General features: G+C 44.1%; 1 protein-coding gene across 1 annotated transcript in view; it reads right to left on the reverse strand.

The window, feature by feature from the left end:
* MAP3K2 (mitogen-activated protein kinase kinase kinase 2) overlaps positions 1 to 22,406 on the reverse strand; it is a 473,685-nt gene that overhangs the window by 181,892 nt on the left and 269,387 nt on the right. The window contains exon 12 of the mRNA XM_085649955.1: positions 6,290 to 6,496. Within this exon, the coding sequence (XP_085506081.1) occupies positions 6,290 to 6,496 (207 nt within the window). The remainder of the gene's footprint in view (positions 1 to 6,289; positions 6,497 to 22,406) is intronic.

The following is a 22,406-nucleotide window of genomic DNA, read 5'->3' on the forward strand; positions in this document are numbered from 1 at the left end:
TTTGTGTAACGTTTTAGCTATGAATGCACTATGTATACGTTATTATACATTGACTCCGTGGGTTCCATTTTGTAGCGGTGGCCATCTTATGGTTGCCCTCACATAGGCTATATAGCATGAAGCGAATACGGGCCTTTTAGAGCACATGTGCCTTTCTTTGACTTTTCTGTGACCTGGGTAGCTTGGCTCCGCCACCCCAGGTCAAACTGGTCTCACGAGTTCCCCGTCCTCTGGCCACCTGTGATTAGCATCAGGGCTTGACACACCATAAAGTCTTTTTATCCTACACAAGCCTCCGGCTAATCTCTTTCACACCTGACTGTTCCTGCTTTATGGCTTGTTTCCCAAAACAGGAGATGCTCATGTTTATTGGGGCCTATCGATATCTGATGTGGGATCTGAGCCTTGCTGGGTAAATAATTACAGGCTGGCTTAACTGGAATGTGGGATGGTCATCATGACTCTGCCTTTTCGTTTGCAATGTATACATGTGAATGACCAACTGCAAGAGAAGGGCGGTGTTGCCCAGAGCGTAACATTCTCCATAAAAGAGGAGACTGGTTTCTGTTCTGGAGACTGCCTCATTCAGTTGCTAAGGCTTCTGTGCGACGTAGTCTCACTCATTTGAGTTTAATAAAGATGTCTTTTCATATTTCAGCTTCTGTTGCCAAGTTTTTTGTTGCATTATCAAGATATGCAGAATTTTATAATACCACATCAGGAAGTACTCGAAGTCATAGGGTGCTACCCCTAGCACCTCTGGGGTCTCAAAAATTGGAGTACTTCAGTATGTTGCCGGTGTAGCAGAAGCCAGAGGTGGCGGCATGGGGGCAAACCCATCCGATGGATCCGCGGGGGCCCGAAGGCGCTATGGAGGGACCCGGCGGGGCATACAAATGGCGCAAGGCCAACATTAAGGCCTTCACCTCGTCCGAAGTCGAGTGCGGGCCTGGAAAGGGTGGGTAGGCCACAGGCAACGACGGAGGCTCCAACGGAGCCACGGGGGAGTTACCGCCCAACCCCTCAACCGCGTCCCGTGAGGGGACGAGGAAGAGCGACATCGCTTCTTCGACTTTTTATGGCGCCTAGACTTACCTGTCCCCGATTCCGACGAGCGATGCTGATGGCTCCGCGACCGGTCCCTTGACCTCCCACGGGATTGGGACCTTGATCGGCACGGAACCGATTGCTGGACTGCCAACAACTTTCGGGAACGCTCCCGCAAAGCTTTTGGCACGATGGCCCGACAATGGGCGTGCCCCAAGCAGAAGAGACACACGTCGTGAGGGCCTAATACCGACATGTTTCGACGGCAGGCCCTACAGGACTTAAACCCGGGCATCTCTATTGCACCAGGAGTCAAGTACACGACAAGACAAGTTGTCAAAAACCAAGTTAAAGCTTTTAACTAGGGGTACCGCTTTCTCTCTGATCTGCGCTGCTGCGCGGAAACGAAAGAAAGAACGGACGTCAGCGAGCGTGGGCGCGTCGAAGTAGCTCCCACCACGTCATCTCGTTGGCAACGACGCTGTACGAGAAGCTGTACGACGCCGCCTAACGACGCGCAGGGGTACTGCTGACGAAAACTTTCTGGATCCAGTCTGACGCCTGGGGTAATTCTAAGGTAAGGAATCAATCACTTACGTGTCTCTTTCAGATATGAGGCAGTATGCCCAGAGGACGCCACTGTCTGCTTCCTTCCAGACAAAACCAGAGGCTGCAGCCCGGAAGATGGTACAACAACATAGAGCACCGGCAGCAGCTGTTAGGTCAGCCACAGGGACCTGTACCTTGACGTCGTTAGGCCTGTGGGCGGGTACAGGGCCTAATAAGTATGGTGGCTCCGCCTTCAATTGAAGTGTGGTACGCATCAGGGTTGGCTAGAATAAGTGGTGGGTGCCACTGGATTTTGGTCATGATTAATAATGTGTGGTACTACATGTGTAAAGCATTTCTTACAATCTTTGTTAAAAATTGGCAAGAGATGACAACATCACATCAGGCTATTACCTAGCAGTTGTCTTTCGAGATACCTGTGAATATGTGCCAGCAAGAGAATGAATAGGATATGGATTTGCCTATGAAGTGCGATCACAGCTCTAAAAAACAGCGTTTTGCTGTAGTTTGCATAGAAATACCAGCAACAGAGGTCAAAGGGTCACTTACCTGAGAAAGAAAGCCTCATGAAAAAAAACTACAGTTAGTAGATGTAGACAAAACAAAAAATAATGTTGCACTTTAACATGGGCCATATAATACTCATGACTACAGGTGGGAATGACCTGGCCTTTTTACACAAGGCATATAGATATATAACAACTATGAATAGGTTACGACATGTAAGGCTTCAACTTGAAAGATACCATCAAATAATCAGGATATGACTAATGGAAAAGACAACTGAGGGGGCTTATTACTCCTATATATAAATCAACTACTGAATAGGCATGTTATTGCTCGGATGATGTGGATGTATAAGACATGCTATACAATGATTACATTTTATCACCTTATGTGTTTATTGATTTGATTATGATACCTCTTCTCTCACAAAAGTGTGGGACCAAAGGAGAGGTTCCTCCTCCATGTGTCTGAAAGGCACAACACCCGTCTTTTTTACACATACGTTTGTGTGCTGTGAATTAACATGTGTACCACGATAGTAGCATGCATGTGCAATACAGGACACAAAGCATATATACATAGAGTATGCTGTTCATAAATTACTTACTATGGATATCTTGAATGGTCTTAGGATTCTTTGTCAACGAAAACACCAAAGGTGTAGTAAACTGGAGAGCTGTTAATGATTTTGCCTGGTTTCTCTTAGGAAAAGTGGAGCATAGTTGGTATTTAAGGCTTTTTCTTCAATACGTCGCACTCAGTTGAAGATGAGGCAGGCCAGTGTGATTTTTATTTTTAGAGCCTTTTTGGGACCTTTTCCCACATTTATCCTTTGAATATGCTTCTGTGGTGCTTTAGAACCCCTCACATAGAACTTGTACATATTTTTCTCTTGTACAGGAGGATCGCTTAGTTTCGATTTTCGAAGTTAATCCAGTAATCCTACCTCACAGTCACTCTAGAAAGCAGCAGGAAAATGTCTGTATATTTTAGTCTTCTACTTGTGAACAAGATAAAGGCAATATGTGCACATCAGAGCTGCAATTTTTGGGAGGAAAATGGACATATTACTCTGTGGGTGAGATATGTTGTCTCTAGTGTCTCAGTTCTTTTAAGGAATGATCATCTGGCGGAGCAGTCTTCTTAGATAAATAGTGTTTTGGCCATGTAGCACACAAGCAAATTGTTGTCTTCTAACATTGCAGTCCTGTGGAGCGGGTAGAGGTGCCTCTTTTTTCAGGCTGTCCTTTGGGATTTGAATGTCAAAGCAATGTGGGACTGTTTCCATTAAGTGCCATATCCGTATGACAACACAGTTTGCCGATTAATAGCTAAGTGAATCCCTTATTCAATGGAGGTTGGCCTTCTCATAATATGGCCATGCTTCCATAACAAAACAATTTGTTCCAGCCTTTTTTGGTTGCAAGAAGGTATCTGGTTTATTGTACCCCTAACATCCAGTTGACATCAAAGGCCACAGGAAGAAAGACATTTAAGACGTTGAGGCCTTTTCAACATGTAGGAATCTTTCAATGTTGAGGACATATCTGATGTTGAGGGCAGTGGTTCCCAAACTGGGGTCCGGGGACCCCTGGGGGTCCGTGAAGCCTCCTCAGGGGGTCCACGACTACTTTGAAAATCAAATCATATTAACAGACTAATAAAGTGTATATATAAACATGCTAAATGTACAATTGGACATTTTAAAACATACTGTAAATGTGAAGGAATTTGAAACTGGAGGCTAAAAATGTAATTATATCCTCAGTTTGATTCGTGAGAGCAGTGCAGGTGCATCAAACTGTATATAGTACGGATGATGAGTGGCCTCAATTGAATTTAGAAAAGCTCCAACCATTCTATTAAAACTACATTTTGATTTTTTTTAAATTTAAATGTGTTTGCTAATTAAATAAAATGTGTAATTTGTGTATTTATTTGATGAATAATTGTTTCAGTATTTTTGTGTATTGTTTTGCGGTTCAAATCATCAACATTGCATAGGCCAGGGTCTCTGGCTTCTAGTAATGACTCGTGGGGGTGTCCCCAGATTCGAATAATGATTCAGTTGGTGTCCCCGGGTTCCAGTAATGATTAAGTGGGGGTCCCCAGAAGTCAAAAGTTTGGGAACCACTGGTTTAGGGCATCCACTTGGTAGATTTAGTGATCGAATAGCAATATTGTTGCGGTATCTCAAGAGCCATACAAAATAGAAGAATGCCTCAAACGGATATACTTAAGGTAAGAACCAAAAAGCTGAGGGTAGAGGCTATTTGAAGCCGCACCCAACAAATGAATGATGTGTCGAGATGTTAAATAGTGCACGAAACCAAGGAACACTCCCCTCTATGTTCCTCACAATAGGAACCAGTCCTACAACAATATTCAATGCAAAAAAGGTTCAGCACTATAAAATGTAATATACATATGTCATATTAAAGTTCAAAAGACAATTAGCACACAAGAAAACAGCCAGATCCAAGGTGTGTGTTTCTTGAAGTGGTGTCTCTTTATTTTTCTTAAAATGATTTCTCTTTAATGTTCCATGAACAAATTATCATAACCAACGCGTTTCGTCTCCCAAAGAGACTTCTTCAGGGCTTCACAGTATGGCATCAATTTCAATAGATGGTCGTGCAATTCTACAGTTTAAAATTCCAATGTTCGGAACGCTTCCATAAAATTCAAAGACTCAGCAGTGGCATGATAACCAGCAACCTGTATCTTCACGTTATATCGGCTCGAAAAAAGCCGATATAACGTGAAGATGCATATGTATATTACATTTTATAGTGCTGCACCTTTTTGCATTGGATATACTTAAGGTATATAAACTGAGGCCAGATAGAATTGGATGAGAGTATAGGTCGTTCCACGTCGTTTTTGCTGTGCTTGCCCTTAAATCAGGTGTAGACAAGAGTTGCACTGTGAAAGGTATTCATTAGCACGCACAAAAAGAATTACAAGAGTAAAGAAATTGGGGAACTTAGACAACAATTACTCACTGCCTGGAATGAATGCTCAACACTGAATGTTCAACATAAATTCTCAACATTATAATTAAAATTCAACAGACATCTTTAATTACCCCAATAAGCCAGCCAATGATGCCAACAGTGATATCAATAATGTCACCTAAGGGCATCAGTGATGTTATGAGTGAGGTCATGAGGGGCGCACTGCTGGGGACTGAGTTATGGTACATGCACCTTTCCATAACAGGAAAACTTGAGTGCTTTATAGGTTTTGCATTATAATCACTGTTCATTTAGGACCTGATGTGTAAGCAGTATACTTCTATTCAATACTTGTCTATTTTCTACTGCATTTTCTTTTAAGATATGCAATTTATTGATTAGTAAAAGATTAAAAAGAGGTAAAGCGCTGCATTATCCAAGGCCTTTCTCTCCACAAAAAGTGCTTGGGGATAATTACACAGGGTTTGTTTTTAATACTTATGAGGTGTGAAGTGTAGCCATATGTAAAACTAAATAATGCTTGCCCTATTTTACACAAACCTGGACCATAGTTGAAAAATTTAGATAGCTAGATAGATAGCTATACACTTTTTCTATGTATTCAGAAATCAAGCCCACAGACTGAGAAATAAATCCTGCATCATTCAGCAATGCTCCTACAGTTCTCTGAGGTCTAGCAAGATATCAGACAAATTTAACCATCACACTACTTTGTAACCTATAATCAGAAACGTGCAACACTTATTAAAAGATTTCAGATACTTCTGTGGGAGTATGTGTATCATTTAAATAACAAAAGAGGGAGAGAGCACGAGCTGGCAGCAAATACCAGGTTTTAAAGAAAGTTACACTTGGAACTCCCCCGAAAGTGATTTTATATTGCCCTCAATTATTTTCTTAATTTTTGTGTGGAAAATTCCATTAGTACAGCAAAATGGATGAGCTATATAATTAAAGTTTTTTTTAAAAGACAAGAAATGTTAGATACAAATTATTTAATTAAAGCATTATCATAAAACAAATTTTTGCTACCCAGTACTGTTTTTCAGTTTTGAAGTGTGTTTATAATTATTTTCCTAGAAATGCTCATAAAACCTTCTGAAATAGAACAGGTAGCCTCAATCCTTATATCCTAAACCACCAATTTCGAATGTTCGGGCAATATGTTACTACCACTTCATACGTACATCGGCTCGGTGGGCTGATGTCCATGACGGTCAAGGTTGGATTGTCTATGTCACTCCCTCTTCTCCTCAATCGGTTATCCTCATACTCTGGACTAAAAATACTGCTTCCACTGCTTGTGCTCAAGGAGTGATCGGTAGGGCTGAAACTAACTGGAGACCGGAAGTTGTTGCCATGGGTTCTCCTTGCTCTTGGAAACGTTTTTCGGCCTGCAGGGGAGAGAAGTTGAGAAATAATTTGAACAAACAGCATCAAAGAATGAAAGGCTTTTAACAGAAAAATGAAAAAGTTAAGAGGATTTAAGAAAAAAAAGAATTTAATTAGTGGCAACTTAAAGACCTGCTAGATTTTTAAATGTGGAGCCCACAATAGATTCAATGGCCTTAAGACGCTCTTGATGGCTGACATCATGAACATAACTTTTAGTTATGTAAAGATACAGTGCATCTATAGCCAAATCCTTCAGGTTTTAGTTTTCTGTTTAGCTGGTAGTCAGTAGAGGACAAGAAGCAATGGCAGACAAATAATATATCTGTTTCTCAAAAGTGAACTGCACTGTAAACAGAAGGATAGGTATACATAGGTATAAATACACCTATAAGACTGAACCATCCAAGCCTGTGGTCTAGATGGTACAGAGTCAGCTGCATAAGCCACAGGAAAAAAGAAGATACATTCATGGTTTGTACTTTTGGCTTGGCTGACCCTGTTCGGAGGGCTTAAGTTCAAGCTGGGCCAACTGTGGCACAAGGGGACATTTGACTCTGGTGTCCTACCACAACTCCACAAACAAGGCTAGCTGCACCTTTCTGCACTTCACTCTCCGGGTAGCGAGGGCAAGCTCTCAAAGGCTTTTTGGGGGGATATAGTGTTGGACTTGATTCTCAGAAATCAAACAGTCAAAGAACAGACACGAATTTAAACTGATGCTCACAGATAACCATGTGTTATAGTTGTTGAATAAAAATAGTTTTAAGATTTCTCCAAGCAAGTTTTCTTTTATTCCAGACTTCGTGCTGTAAATATTTAAGCCCACATCATCCGGAGGTAATCCAGTGATTTTATCAGGCTTCGGCCTTGTTCAGAGTTTAATTTTAATAGATTAATCGTGTAACGTTCTTAAATGTCTTAACTATTTTATTCTTGCATTGTTATAAGTCCCTGAGCAATGGTATCCTTGTGGTGTCGGAAAGGAAGTCTCTCAGGCTAGTGGCTAATTATGGCTGCAGATGTGCTGTTTTGTTGGATTCTGACACCCGTAGGTCAGTTCCTATTTCCATTATTAGACAATTTTCTTTAAATAATGTTATTGTTGAGCACAGATCCCAAATACATCTTTAGCAAGACTATCGGACCATGTTAAACTCTGACAAAAGCGTTACCTGATGTCAGGCTCTTATTAGGCATAAGTGGAAGGACGCTAGCCACAACCTCACAGACACGCCAGCGGGTGCAGAGGTTCTGCGGCAGTTAGCTTCAATCCGATTGGGCAGGTCAAAGTATTCCGTTAGCTTGGCTTCCATCCTTTGTTTCAGGTTGCTGAGCAGAAGATTGAGTCCGAACAAGTCTTTTTTCATCCTCTGAAGGTGGTCCCTCGAGAAAGCACATCGGGTGTGGCGGGTGTTCATTTAGATGAGTTGATTCAACTTGCGCTGCTTGAGCGCAAAAATAAATCAGGAATGCACAGACCCTCGGTCAAACTCAGATTAACTTCTGTTACTCTCCGACAACTTGTCTGCTCTTCTGAACCACCCTTGTTCCGAGCTAGGCGTCTTCCTCCTAAGGCAGTCAGTGTCTGTGGGGTCAGCCAAGCTTCTCCCAGTTCTCAGCAGGTCAGGCAGATTCCCAGGTCACCAGGAGACCCACAGCTCTTTCAGCAAGAAGTGCAATCTTTAGGTGATGTACCATCACCTCTAGGAGACTGTCTTTCAAACAGCCACTAGCCGTTCCTTGGTCCTAAATTACTTATAATAGGAACAAAGTGCAGCAGTTTGGGGCTGACCCTAAAACACAGGCTGTTGATCACAATAATAATGCCCAGGAACCAGTTTGGTGTAGATCCTTTTAATATTTCATGTTCTTTCTGAAGTACAGCGGTACAAAAGGGGCTGGTGATGGACGGAGCATCAAAACCAATCAAACACTCACACCCAGTAAACAGATCTGGGTTTGATCCATCACCATTCTTTAGCCCACTCTGCCACCCCAGTTCAGACATGGCGAACAAAGCGGTACTTTTGTACCGCTTTGTTCGCCATAAGTTGGCAGGGTATGCTCAGACGTGAGTCTCTTGCTCACTGTACCGCTTTGTTCGCCATAAGTTGGCAGGGTATGCTCAGACGCGAGTCCCTTGCTCACTTTGCCACTGGATTCAGGCAAGCCTGGCTGAAGACGGCTGAAATGCCAGAAACCGGTCCTAGGAAGCTTGTTTCCGGTCCAGGGAAGTCATGGCTTGGCAGTTCGGGCTGGACTGTTCCCATGAGGCACAGGGTCAGACTGATTTGCATATGGCCATGTCTGAACTGGGGTGGCAGAGTGGGCTAAAGAACGGTGATGGATCATACCCAGATCTGTTGACTGGGTGTGAGTGTTTGATTGGTTCTGATGCTCCTTCCATCACCACCCCCTTTTGTATCGCTTTCTGAAGTACATACACATTCTTTGCAAAGGTGACAGCTCTCACAGAAAGTAGTGATGATGCTGGCTTATTGCAGGAGTACCAACAACATGAGCATGATAACATGTGAAATCTGGCTGTCATCAGCCTTCCTGTGAAAGAATTTGATGAGAAACAAAAGAGCAGGCCCTCTCTAGAAGCTTCCCTCGCAGTAACAAGAGAATCTGCTGACATATCCCACTTCCCCCACCACTAATCCAAATGGAAGCACTCAGGAAGGACTAATCAGAAATCACCTGATAAAAGGTCACCACAGAATTTCTAAAAGGCAGCACCGTCACTATCTTTCCACACGTCAGAGTCTAGTGCTACATCTTTCAGCTTGAGAATGCAGGCAATATACTTCCATTCTCGGGAGGCTATATCACAACCTCCATGTTGTGCCATAGAAAGCTAGAAGTCCAAAAGATCCTGTTGATATCCGCAAATGTACACCACATCGAGTCTTGCTACCATGCAAGCTTCAAACACTCCCTCGACATGCAAACTGGATGCCTGTGATAGTGTCTAGGTGTCTCATACAAGCGAAACTTCATACAAGTGGGACCAGTAGGCGCCACACTCCACCTGCAGCAGAGAAAAAAGTATTTTGTGATAGGATTATGAAAATGATAGCTGCCACTACAGTTCAATTTTGCCAGCTCAGGACATGAGTCAACTAGAGGGCATGTGTGGTGTGCCCCTCCAGGTCTCAGAACCCTTATCACATCAGTCAAAAGGCCACAGAGTGAAATGACACACACAGTAAATAAGGATGTGAGCCTGTCCAAAGATCGTTAGAATACCAGACATCACAAGCAGCTGGGTCAGGCAGGGCAGGGGTACGCACCAGATTACTATGCCAGGCATTCTTGTCTCAACATGGCTCCTCACTGAAGTGGTGCTCCATAGCAGTGTCCATAGAGTTAATAATATTCACAGAAATGCACTTAATAGTGATTTCTTTTTTTTATTCTTTGAAGATCATTATAGGTATTCTGAACTATATTTCTCACTATAGTAACTAACATTCTTAACATATTATTAATATATCCAGAATTTACAAATGCAACTTTTTGGCAATCTGATCAGCATATACAGACTTGCAAATCATAAGATCTGCGCTTGTGAATCTCATCCTTTCACTATCGAACCTCACTTGCAGATTTGGTTAACTGCACAATATGAATACCAATCATTGTCAAAGTGAAGAGACCTGGCTTTAATGTAGCAACACATACAAAAACAGGCATGAATGCTATTCATGTATTGCCACATTAAACCAAGACCTAATGGTTGTGCCCAATGCCAAGTGCCCTAGTAATAAGCAATAAGAATGTAGTACCAAAAGCTATTGTACTACGAGATATTCCAATATTTATAAGGAGTAGTTGCAATTATAAATACACTTCAAAGTAACAATGATGCAATATCAAAAATATTGACTAAATGAGGGATAACATATTAGCAAGACTGAATTAAATAGTTTATATAAAAGTGCTATACTGAAGTGAATGGCACATACAACTAGGGACATAGAAGGAGAACTATCGCAGCATGTACAACCAGTAACTGTGATACAATTTCGAAATGTTTAATACATGAGGACATACTTACGAGACAAAATTCTTTTTCTTTGGTCCGTCTTAAATACAAGATGTTCAATGGAACAATCAAACGTGCATTAGGTCCAAATATTTCTGATGCATTCATAAGCTTACCGCAGATTCATCACCTAATAAATACTCCTTCGAAGCTTCTGACTGTCCCAAAAATCGTTTGTTCCTAGAAATTACTCTCCAGCACAATCAGGCAGGGTCACGTGATTTCAGCAGCACCTGTGGACGTGATGCCACCAGAGTATGCGCTGGCATCAGTTACATTTATTTTTCAGCACCCTACTGTGGCGTTCGGAGAGCAGTAAAGACTGACACTAGCAATAAATACAGAACATAAAATATCAGCATAACTTGGAATAGTAATAATCGTGGCACTAGCTCAATGAGAAGGGCGGTGAGGAACCTGTGGGAAGACTATGTATTGACCAGGAGGAAAATGTTACTTTCCTGGAGACCATCTGTTCGTAGAAAGCAGTGCTGTAGATTCACTTGCTTTGCATGTACCTGCCACCTAGAGTTGGGACAGAATGTTTGGAAGTTGTATTCAAGTCACAAGACCCGGTGTGATTCCCTCCTCAGTCTACAACGCACCAGGAGAAAGGTTCTAGGTCAGACCATTTTATCTTCGGAGGGCGAGTAGTAGTAATGGTGTGCATCGTCAAAGATAGCACAGTGTGCGTTGTAGAACCTAACTAAATTGATAGGAAAACATCTGTTATAATTACTGGCTTCCAGGGAGGAGAGTCGGCACATGTCAATCTACAGCACTACTTGCTACATAAAATGATTACAAGTATGTGTTGCTGTAGATACACATGCTCCCTACAGACTTAAAAGCAGTTTTGTCCCAAAGTCGTGGCTAGCGAGCAGATGAATCAGATATTTGAAACACGTTTCTTAATACAGTCTGACCAAAAAATGTATGCTGTGAGGCATGCACACCCACAGAATAGTCATTATTAAACGTTTGTGGTGTTGACCAAATTGCAGCATTACAGATGTCAGCAAAAGGATTCTTTCAAAGAACAAAGTAAAGCCTTTCTTGAACAGGGAATGTGCTTTTGGGGCACATGCAGTGTATGTGCTTGGCTTTGGCATATGGTTGGATGCATGTGACATAGACAGAACCAATGGCAGCCTTAGAGATAGCGGTGTTCCGTGTGCAACTTAGCACAGTCTACAACAGTTGCTTTGTTTTGTCAATACCTCTTAATGAACTAGTAACTTACCTTCAGTGGCGCCTTATCTAGTAGAGACCCTATCTAGCCGCATATTCCTTACCTTAGAATTATCCCTTGGCGACAGCTTTGATCCAGACATTTGTAGGTGATCAGTACCCCTGGGTGCTGGTAGGTGGCATAATTCAAGTCCACCAGAGAAGGTGTTACCAAAGTGAAGTAACTTGTTCATCTGCTAGAGACTTCTAGCTGCGGATTCCTTACCTTAGAATAGATAACCAAGAAATACCATCTCCGGAGGAGGGTCCGCAGACCAATTTCATACGAGGAAATCATGCAGGACCGAAAGGACAAAATGCCCATCTCTATGGACCTGACTGTCCAGGCAGTAGTGCTTTCTGAACGTGTGCAAGGACGCTCACATTACTGTCTGTCGGATGTCCAGGACCAGACGACGAGTGCTAATGTAGTTATCGCAGCTTTTGCTCTGGTGAAGTGAGCAAGCAAACGCTCAGGGGGTTGCTTCTTAGCTACTGCATAGCAGATCTTGATACAGAGCATATTCCATCTGGAGATGGTCCGCTTCTGCACAGCCAGTCGTTTCTTTGCTCCAATATACCCCATGAAGAGTTGGTCGTCCACCCAGAACTCTCGTGTGCAGTCAAGGTAGAACAACTGTGCTCTTTATGGGTTCTGTGGGTGAAGTTGCTCCTCTTCCTTGGAGGGATGCTTGTAAAAGGTAGGCAGAGTGATGTATTGGCCTTTGTGAAAGGAAGTGTCCACTTTTGGTAGAAAGGAAGCTTTTGTACGTAGACCTTGAAGTAGAGTGGCTTGGGTGATAAAGCTCAGAGCTCACTGACCCTCCGGGCAGAAGTTATAGCCATGAGAAAGGCCGAAAAGTGAGGACGAGACTGAGAACCCACTGGGATACAATGAAAGGCACAGGTGGAAATAAATGTTGCAAACCTCTCAAGCATCTATTTACAATAGGGGATTTGAAGAGAGATGGCTAGTCACGCAACTGCAAAAAAGAAACAATAGCAGAGAGAGTACCCAGAGCAGAGCTCTGCTGGAAAAGAGGAAGGATGAAAAGGAGAACATGAGAAAGGTGGGGGGAAGAGGGGAAGAAGGAGGATCGATCGGTCTTTCTGTACACCATGCCACAGATTTTTCTCAATGGCAGGCGTATACTGTCTTCGTGGAGGAATGCCTGGCTGGCAAGATAACATTACACACTTCGGGAGGAACGTCGAAAGCGGTCAACTCTTGCGGCTCAATTTCCACACAAGAAGGTGAAGAGTTGACAGGTTCGGGTGGAGGACACTCCCCCGCTGCTGCAACAGAAAATCCTCCCGAAGGAACAACCCGATTGGTGGATCGATGGCCATGCTCAACAGCTAGGGATACCAAACTCTCCGTGCCCAGTCCAGAGCCATGATCTTCTTAAGAACTCTGGGGAGGAGTGGTATAGGCGGAAAGGCGTAGAGAAGGCCTGAGCTGCGCTCAAGATGAAAAGCGTCTCCGCCTTGGAAACTCCAGCATGCAGAACTGCTAACATTGCGCGTTCTTGGCGGTGGCGAACAGATCTAACTAAGGCTCTCACCACTGTTGAAAGAGGACTTGCACCACCTCCTGATGGAGACGCCATTTGTGATCTGCTAGGCAATTTGCCTGAGTTTGTCCTCTCTGGCACTCAGAGCCCACAAGGTGTTGAACCACCATGGATATGCCTGCTGTTCCAATCACAGGACCTCTTGACATAGGGTCCACGCCCCCACTCCGGCCTATCTGCTGCAGTACCACATGAAAGTGGTGTTGTCTGAACATTTTCACTAGCCTTCTCTTGATGGAGGGTAGAAAGACTTTCAATGCCAATCGGCTCGCTCGCAGCTCCTACAGGTTGATGTGGAGTCCAGATTCTGCCAGAGACCAGAGTCCTCTGATTTTCTCCTCTCCCAGATGTCCGCCCCATCCCCGGAGTGAAGCCTCTGTCATCATTGTGAGATTCGGTTGGAGAGGCATCTGCTGCTGACCCAATCACAGTTCGTAAGCCGCCACTGCAGGTCCTGTGCAGTTCCATCCAAGATCAGGGCCATGTCGGAAAGAATCCCCAGATGCTGCGTCTATTGGTTCCACTGCAGTGCCCAAATATGCCAGCGGGCATATGTACCCAGCAGGATAAAGGAAACAATGAGGCCCAGGGGCCTCAGAATCAGTCTCACCAAAATCCAAGATAGAGACTGAAACATCGGTATCATAGCCTGAATATCCTTGACTCGCTCTTCAGGAGAATAAGCCTGAAACTGCACAGTGTCCAGCAGCTCTGATGAAAGGGAGCGTTTGAAAGGGAGTCTGGTGTTACTTCGACATATTGATAATGAACCTCCGCGAGTGCAGGAGGTCCACCGTAGTCTGGAGGTGGTAGATGACAGCCTGGGGCGAGACGCATTCAACAGCCAGTCGTTGTGATCGGGGAAGACTGGCATCCCTGATCTCCGCAGATGAGCTGCAACCACCACCATCACCTTGGTGAACATCCAAGGGGTGCTGGTGAGGCCAAAGGTAAGAAGAGCAAACTGAAAATGCTTGTGGCCTACTGTGAACCTCAGGTAACGCCTGTGGGCAGGCAGGACGGGGATATGAAAGTATACGTCCTGCAAGTCCAATGCTACCATCCAGTCTCCCGGGTTAACGGCAGACAGGATCTGAGCAAGCATGAGCATTTTGAACTTCTCCTTGAGGAAGAAATTCAGAGGGTTCAGGTCTAGGATTGGACAAAGGCCTTTGTCCTTTTTGAGCACCAGAAAGTATTGGGAACAACAACCAAGACCTGCTTCTGGCATCAGGACCCTCTCAATGGCTCCCTGGACCAAGAGAGCCTTCACTTCCTGGCAGAAAAGCGATAGGTGATCCTCCGTCAGTCAGTTGCAAGTTGGTGGCATGGGGGAGGAATGATTACAAAGGGGAGTGAGTAGCCCCTTCCGACAATCTGAAAAACCCACCTGTCTGATGTCATGGACCGCCAGAGGGCCAGGTGATGGTGAACCTACCACCCACTGGGTGTCCATGATGGTAAGAGGATAGATTAGGTGGGTTTGGAGGCTGCTGGGGGGTGAGAGGGGAGGGTTCAGCGTTATCTAAGCCGACGGTTGGCTGGCCATCTCACGGGGCCTGTGGGTACCATGTCCTCGGTCCAGCACAGGCTGTAAGGAATGCGCAGTGGCTGGAGAAATATAGATGCGACCCAAAGACCTGGCCATAGCCCTGCTGTACTTAAAGAGCTCCAGCGCGAGAGACGAGAGCTATCAAAGGGCATGTCCATAAGCGATGCTTGGACATCCCCAGAAAAGCCAGTCGTCCTCAACCAGGAATGGTGTTGTAAAGCCATTCTGGATAAAACCGCTCGGGTCAGTGAATCGCCCATGACTAGTCCACATCGTATCATGAACTTAGCCACGTGCCTCCTGTCTACAACAGCCTGGGAGAGTAAGGCCTGGGCTTCCTCCAGGACAGTTGGCAGCACCTGTGCAACCATATCACACAGAGCGTGGGAATAGTGGACCAAAAGGCACACAGTGTTCACGGACCGCAGTGCCAGGTTGGTGGAAGAAAGTACCTTCTTATCTAAGGTATCCAGCCTCTTGTATTCCCCATCCGATGGTGCAGTTGGAAATGCACCAGGATATACGTGGTAGGTGGAGGCTTGGACCACCACGCTCTCAGGGGCGGGGTGTTGTGTGAGGGAGTTTGGGTCCCCTGGAGCAGGGCAGCAGGCAATAGCCCAGTTCACAGGAGCCCCTGTGCTAAGCAAGACGTCAGTTAGTGCCTTATTAAAAGAGAGAAGTGGTTCTGATGGGGACACTCCCGGCTGAAGCACTTCTGTCAAGACATTTGTCTTGTCTGCCAATGAGTGCAAGCTGATGTCCAGAACCTTGGCCGCCCTCCTCACCATCATCGCGGTAGGGGGGACAGGGAGAAATCATCAATACCTGGAAAAGTGTTTAGTCCACTGGCTGCACCCAGATCCTCACAACAGTCCAGCGTGTCATAAGGCTGGTATTCCTCAGGGTCCAGCAACTCTTCCCATTCCTCCCAGAGTCCTAGCCATAAGAATAGGGCCGAGGCTCTGGCCTGGAAGGCATGGCTCCAGTCGGCATTGGACGCTATCACTCCGGCTTCGGGTCGGGGTGGGGGATAAGAATGGGGGAGGGTGGCAGCGGTGCCAGGACGGTCGACATCGGCATGGCCTCATGGAAGTCTCTTAGTTGGGTGGGGGTCGCTCCAGGAAACTCTGGGATGAACCAAGACACCCAAGGCCTTGAAATTGGACGCTCCCTCGTCTCGGCAACCGACATATTTGGGCAAAGATCTCTTCGTTAACGACTTCTTGTGGTGGTGCAACTTACCTGAGTAGCCCGACAACTTCTAATGTGACGAGGATCTCTGACTCCGCAACCGCTCCTGAGACCTAACTCTCGACTGGGGCCTTGACTGTCACCACATGCACGTCAAGCCGCCCGGAGTTTGAGGGATCACTCCCGCAAGGGCACTGGGTTCATGGCGTGGCAATCTGCGCAGGCCTTTGGGTCGTGGTCGCACTCAAGGAACTAGAGGCATACAAGTTGCAGGTCCATCAACATCGATCGGTGACTTGAGCCACAGAGCTAGAAGCCGGCCTTCCTTGATGACATCCTGCAACATCCGGGGGCAAAACCTCAACAAGGCTTCAACAGAAGCCAAAAAGGTTTGGTCAAAATATGACTAAGGGATAGCTCTTCTCTGGATCTGCGCTGACTGGCATGGATAAAAAAAAAAAAAAAAAAAGACCTGCATCAGCACCCTAGGTGGCGCCTACATAGCCATCACGTACATCACTTCCAGCGCGGATGAAACAGACGACTCCACCCACAGCCGAACTACAACACCTACTAGTGCGCAGGGGTACTGCTCACAAAAAAAAATCCTGATCCAGTCTGACGTCTGGGTATAAGTAATGCACACTGTGCTATTGATTCTGGTCACGAGACAAAGGTAGGCAGCTCAATAGTTTTGATGACATAAAATGGAGAAACTGCCTTTGAGAGGAATTTGAGGGTTAGATACAAGGTCCACTCTAACCGTAGGGACCTGGATAAAGTTTTCCTCTGTGGTTAATTCCTATAGCTCACTGACCCATTGCAAAGAATAAATAAAAGGTAATCGACACTAAATAGGCCACCTTCCAAGACAAGAACTGTATCACAAGAGAAGAGTGGTTCAAAAGGTGGACCCATGTAAATCACATTTAGGTTCCAAACAGGCTGGATGCACTCTCTGTGGTATCCCTCTTGCATCCCCCATTGAGGCCTTAACGAAAGGTATTTTTTAAAGAGGGACAAAGGCTCTCTGTTTTCACCACTGCAAATTTAAAGGGATGGAATGGTGTGCTAATTCAGCTTTTTTCAAATTTAAGAGGCAGCAGATGTCTTGCACAGAGACTTTAGGTGGGGGTGGGGGGGCTATTTGATTGTTGAATAGTCGGTGACAAACCATTTCTACTTGCCTGCATAATAAGTGCACATGGTGGGGTTACACATATCGCACAGGATTTGCATGTACTCCTTTCGGAGATTAAGGTAACGTGGACTTAACGTGCCTGATCGATAGAATTAGTTACCTGGAGTGTGGATGCCAGAGCTGACCCAGATGCGGAGTAAAAAGGTCCAGCCTAAGCTGCTGTTTGTGTGGGCTCAAAGACATCTCAAGGAGAATACAGTACCCATGGTTGCCTGGCTCAAGTCGGTGCCTGTCAGATTAAGGTAATGGCCATTTGCCTCATTAGCTTCACCACATATGGAATACGAGGGAGAGGAGGAAAAGAAGAAGTAAATATCCTAAATCAGTTCATCTGCAGTACATAGACTGTGTCTTAGCGGTGAAGTTTAGTCATTTTGCAGGGTGACAAACAAATCAATGTTCGGATTGTACTACTGGCAAGGTACCTTTGTAGGACTTATGGGTCCAAACTCCAATACATAGACTTTTTGATATGTTCTGCTTAGCAGGTCCATATATTTGATTTCTTTCCTTAGCAAATGCTCCACTTACAACTGTATAACTGCTGCTCTATCACATAAGAGAGCCCAGATACAGAATGTATTTGGGTGAGTACTCCATGATGAAGCATGTCACTGAAAACCCTAGTAGGCGAGAGTCCTTTAAAAAAAAATAATTGATTCAAATGTGTTTCCTATCTGCTGATTTTGGCTAGTGTTGTAAAAACGGCATATTTCAATATGTGCAGACAATTGGGGCATTTGCAAATTCATTTGATTTCCTCTACATTTGGGTGCAATACATAGCTCTCATATGGTCTGTTTTTAGAAGGACTATTTTGCCTCAAAGGAGCTTCACGAAAGCTCAAAGGGCCAGAAGGATGACCAAGAGCTCCACATAGTTGATATGGCTACCCACATATTGTAGGTTCCAAGTAACCTGAACAGTCATATAGTTGAGGTGAGCACCCCACATCAAGAGTGAGGCATCAGTGTAATGGTCCCCTTCAAAAGTGTGTAGAGGAAAGGCCTGCCAAGCAATTTTTTATTTTTTATTTATTTGGTGTTTTCTATAGCACGAACATGACCCTGCATAGAGTATCGGAGCGCTTTACAGTTGCATATCCACAAACAAAACCTTATATGTTACCAAGTCATCAGTTATTGTACCATGACTAGCTCTAAACACTAAGCTTAAAATACATATATACAAACCCACAACAGGTTAATGAATGAGGAGAGGTTGCAAGAAAACAGTCATGACCGGTCCGTAGACAACAGCTATACTGTTGAAAATTAAGGGAGATATTTCCTCATATAGAATGATTTTGCTTTCTTTTTGAATGCTGCGATGGATGGGATTCTTCTAATGTTAGGGGGGAGAGCGTTCCAGATTCTAGGAGCTGCCCCTGAGAACGCTCGGTCATAAGTTCTTTTCTTACAAAAGTGAGCCGGTTTCAGTAGTAGGTCTGAGTGGCTCCTGGAAAACCGGCACCCTCCTGATAGAGTGACTGGGTTAGTTAACCTTGTGATTTGTAATGTATCGCTTTGTCAGTGATGCATGCCAACTTGAATTGAATTCTTGCTTCGAAGGGCAACCAGTTGAGTGCTTTCAAATGAGGAGAGATGTGGTCGAATTTTTTGGATCCAGATATTAGTCTTGTGGCTGCATTAAGACAGGCTTTCAGTGGGGCTGTTGAGATCTTGGGAGGCCCAGCCAGAGATGTGCAACCATACTCTATCCTTGATATGACCAGTGCCTGAACTGCTGTTTTGAGATCCGTCTTAACTAAGATTGGTTTTAATTTTCTAAGGTAGCTTAAATGGAAACAGGCATTTTTTGCCATCGTTTTGATATGTGCTAACATGTTCAGATTTTTGTCCAGAATAATTCCCAGAGACTTAGTAGAGTCAACAATCTTCGGAGTACACTTTAGAGCCGTGATTAGGTTGGCCCATTCTTCTATATTTGATTTCATTTTCTGGGGCGTAATCAGCAGGAATTCGGTTTTCTGAGGGTTTAGCTTCAGGTGGTTGATGGTTAGCCATTGGAGGGTTCTCACTAGTTCCGGGTTCATGGTATTTATCTCTTCTGTCGATGTGACTTTGATGTACAGCTGAGTGTCATCTGCGTACATGTGAAAAGAAATGTTCGCTTTTTTTAAATAAATCCGTGAGTGGTTCTACGTATAGATTAAATAACGCCGGAGATAGTGTTGACCCTGGCGGAACTCCGATTGTATTTCTGGTTGGACCTGACAAAGCTTGGTTGACTATGAATTTTTGCGATCTGTTCTCAAGAAAGGAACTAAACCATTTTAGGACTGTTCCCTCTAGCCCCATTCTGTTTTTCATGCGATCCAGTATTTTAGCATGGTTTACTGCGTCGAAAGCCGACGAGAGGTCCAGCAGTATTAGGAGACACATTCGTTGTGGTCGAGGGCATGTAAAGCATCATCCACGATGTGCAGAATTGCCGTTTCTGTGCTATGGTTTGGTTTGAATCCTGATTGGAAATCATTTAACAGATTGAATTCCGAAATGTGAATGCTCAGTTGTTGTTGGACACATTTTTCCATTACTTTGGCTTACCTGGGAATTTTTGTTACTGGTCTGAAATTGTTGGGATCAGAGGGGTTCTCTGTTGGTTTTGTGGAATGACTTGTCCAGTTTTTAGGCAGACCGGAATTTGGCCTTGTGTCAACGAAACATTTATTACCTTTGTCCATGACGGGATTAGCAGATGGTTTATAGAAGACCAGCACTTTGCAGGTAAAGGATCGTTATAGTGATTGTTAGGTTTCGTGGTCGACATGATCTTTACCATGTCTAGTTCACTGACCGGCTTAAATCTTGACCATCGAGCATTATTTTTGGGGTTTTCTAATTCTAGTTGAAACTGTTGTACATCTAAAGTACCCTTCTCGCTTACAATGTCTTCAGCTGCTTTTTTGAGCTCCCCTCCAATGAATTTGCTTTGTCTGTAAAGTAAGAAGAGAAATCGTCACTATTTAAGATTGTTTTTATAGTGGCTGGAGACGATTTGGCAGATTTATTGGATTGTTCTTTGAGTAGATCGAATAGTTTCCATGGTCTGTTTATAACGTTATCCAGTTCTTTCCTAAAAAAGTCTTTTTTTTTTTACTGGACTGTCTCAGTTGGGTTAAGCGGGGCGATGAAGGGTGTTGTCGCCATTTACGCTCTGAAAGTCTCAGTGACCTTCTTTCTTCATTAAGGGCACTATTAAACCATGGGATTTTTTCATTGTGAGTGATCCTTTTGAGTTTTAAAGGGGCTATGTCGTCAATAATGCTTGACATTGTCTTGTTATAGTGCTTCGTGAGGTCACTGACGTCAACCATGCTCTTAGATGATTGCAATTCTATTTCACAGCGAGCTGCTACGTTATCCATATTGATTCCTCTAGTGTCACGAGTCAATTTTTTGGGCTTACTAGGTTGTGAGGACGATTTGGTTTTTATGAAGGGAATTTCGAAGGTAATTATGTGGTGATCAGACCAATCGCAGAGGGTGATTACAATTTTATCGACCGCATTTTCTTTAGCCATGATCCAATCTAAAGTAGAACCTTTGGAATGGGAAGGTAGATGACATCCTTGGACCAGCGAGTGATCTTCCAGGAAGGCTTTGAAAAGTGTGATCTGATTGTCAGTATGATCCTCCCAATGAAGATGGAAGTCTCCTAAGAAAATATCATTAGACTGCAGATTAGAGTTGGCAGTGATGATTTCTATCATCTGGTCTATGAACTTGGTCTTTTTACCCGGGGGGGTGGTAGAGTGCGTGGAGTTTATAGTTTTGGTTATCAGCCGATCTTAAAGACATGCCCAGATATTCACAAGACTCTAAAGGGTCAGATTGTATTTTTGTGATGGTAATGTCTGATCTATGTATACAAGCAATGCCTCCTCCTGTTTTGTTTCGTCTGTCCTGTCTCATAATACAGTAATTCGGGGGGACTAACAGATCTAGGCATGGGGAAGAAGAGTCAGATAGCCATGTTTCTGTTAAAATGGTTACGTCAATTTCTTTGTTTAGTATGAGGTCGGCTATGTCAGCAGCATGTTTTTTTGCTGACTGACACTTGAGTAGTATGCAACGAATGTGTTTCTGTGGATTGATCATTGGCGAGATAATCTTGTCGGGAATTAATAACATTTTTTAGGTTGCTAAAATTTAGCCTTCTACTGTTAGTCTTAGCAGTTCTGCCAGCATTCGCTGGGACTGTTTGGATATTGTTATCAACTATCTTAGTGAGAGTAGTGGGGGTTGGTTCGTATGAAGACAGAATGGTTAGGATCTCACTGTCTGTCAGATAGCCGAGTTGCTTACGGGGGCGGTATATTCTATTTGATGCCGCCAATGGGGTAGAACGAAGTTTAACTTGTGTTTCATGAATGGAATTCTGAAGAACCTCCATTTTTGAAAGCTATTTTTCTGATAAGCACAACAGGTTATTCATATCTCTAATAGCGAAAAGCATCGCTTTGTGAGTCTTGCTAGATTGCGAACTAAGATTATCAAATTCCCTATTAAGTTGAGGGGTTCTAATCTTTTCAGACTCTATTCTAAGTTGAGTAATGGTGGGAAGTTGTGTGGGTGCCCCTGTTGGAGAGCTAGCTATGTATATCTCTGAGGGATAGGGACAACTGTTAATTTGTTTTGTGCCTGTTACTCTGTGACTAGAAACAGTTTCGCATATCCCTGTGTCGTTCATATGCGTGCCTCTCCAGTTAGCCTGGTCGCATTCTGTTGATTCCAACCTACTGACTGTTCCCGGTAGCGGGTTGTCATCAGTGTTAGGGCTTGGATAGGAGTTAGAATCACTATGGTTAGAGGCGGATGAAGTAACTATAGATAGCTGTGGGCTGAAACTCCTATATTTTGAATTACTGGCTTCCTGATTCAACTGTTGGGGCTCATCATTGGTGATAGTGCAATCTAACGCCATAGCTTGATTCGTCTGTTGGCATTCTATCGCGCTGACGTTTCCAATCACACTATCTTTAGAGTTACTGGCTTCCTGATTCAACTGTTGGGCTCATCATTGGTGTTTATGCAAACTAACCCCATATCTTGATTTGTCTGTTGGGGAGCTATCGCACTGACGT

This window comes from Triturus cristatus, chromosome 3_2 (assembly GCF_964204655.1).
Source record: "Triturus cristatus chromosome 3_2, aTriCri1.1, whole genome shotgun sequence".
Taxonomy (NCBI): domain Eukaryota; kingdom Metazoa; phylum Chordata; class Amphibia; order Caudata; family Salamandridae; genus Triturus; species Triturus cristatus.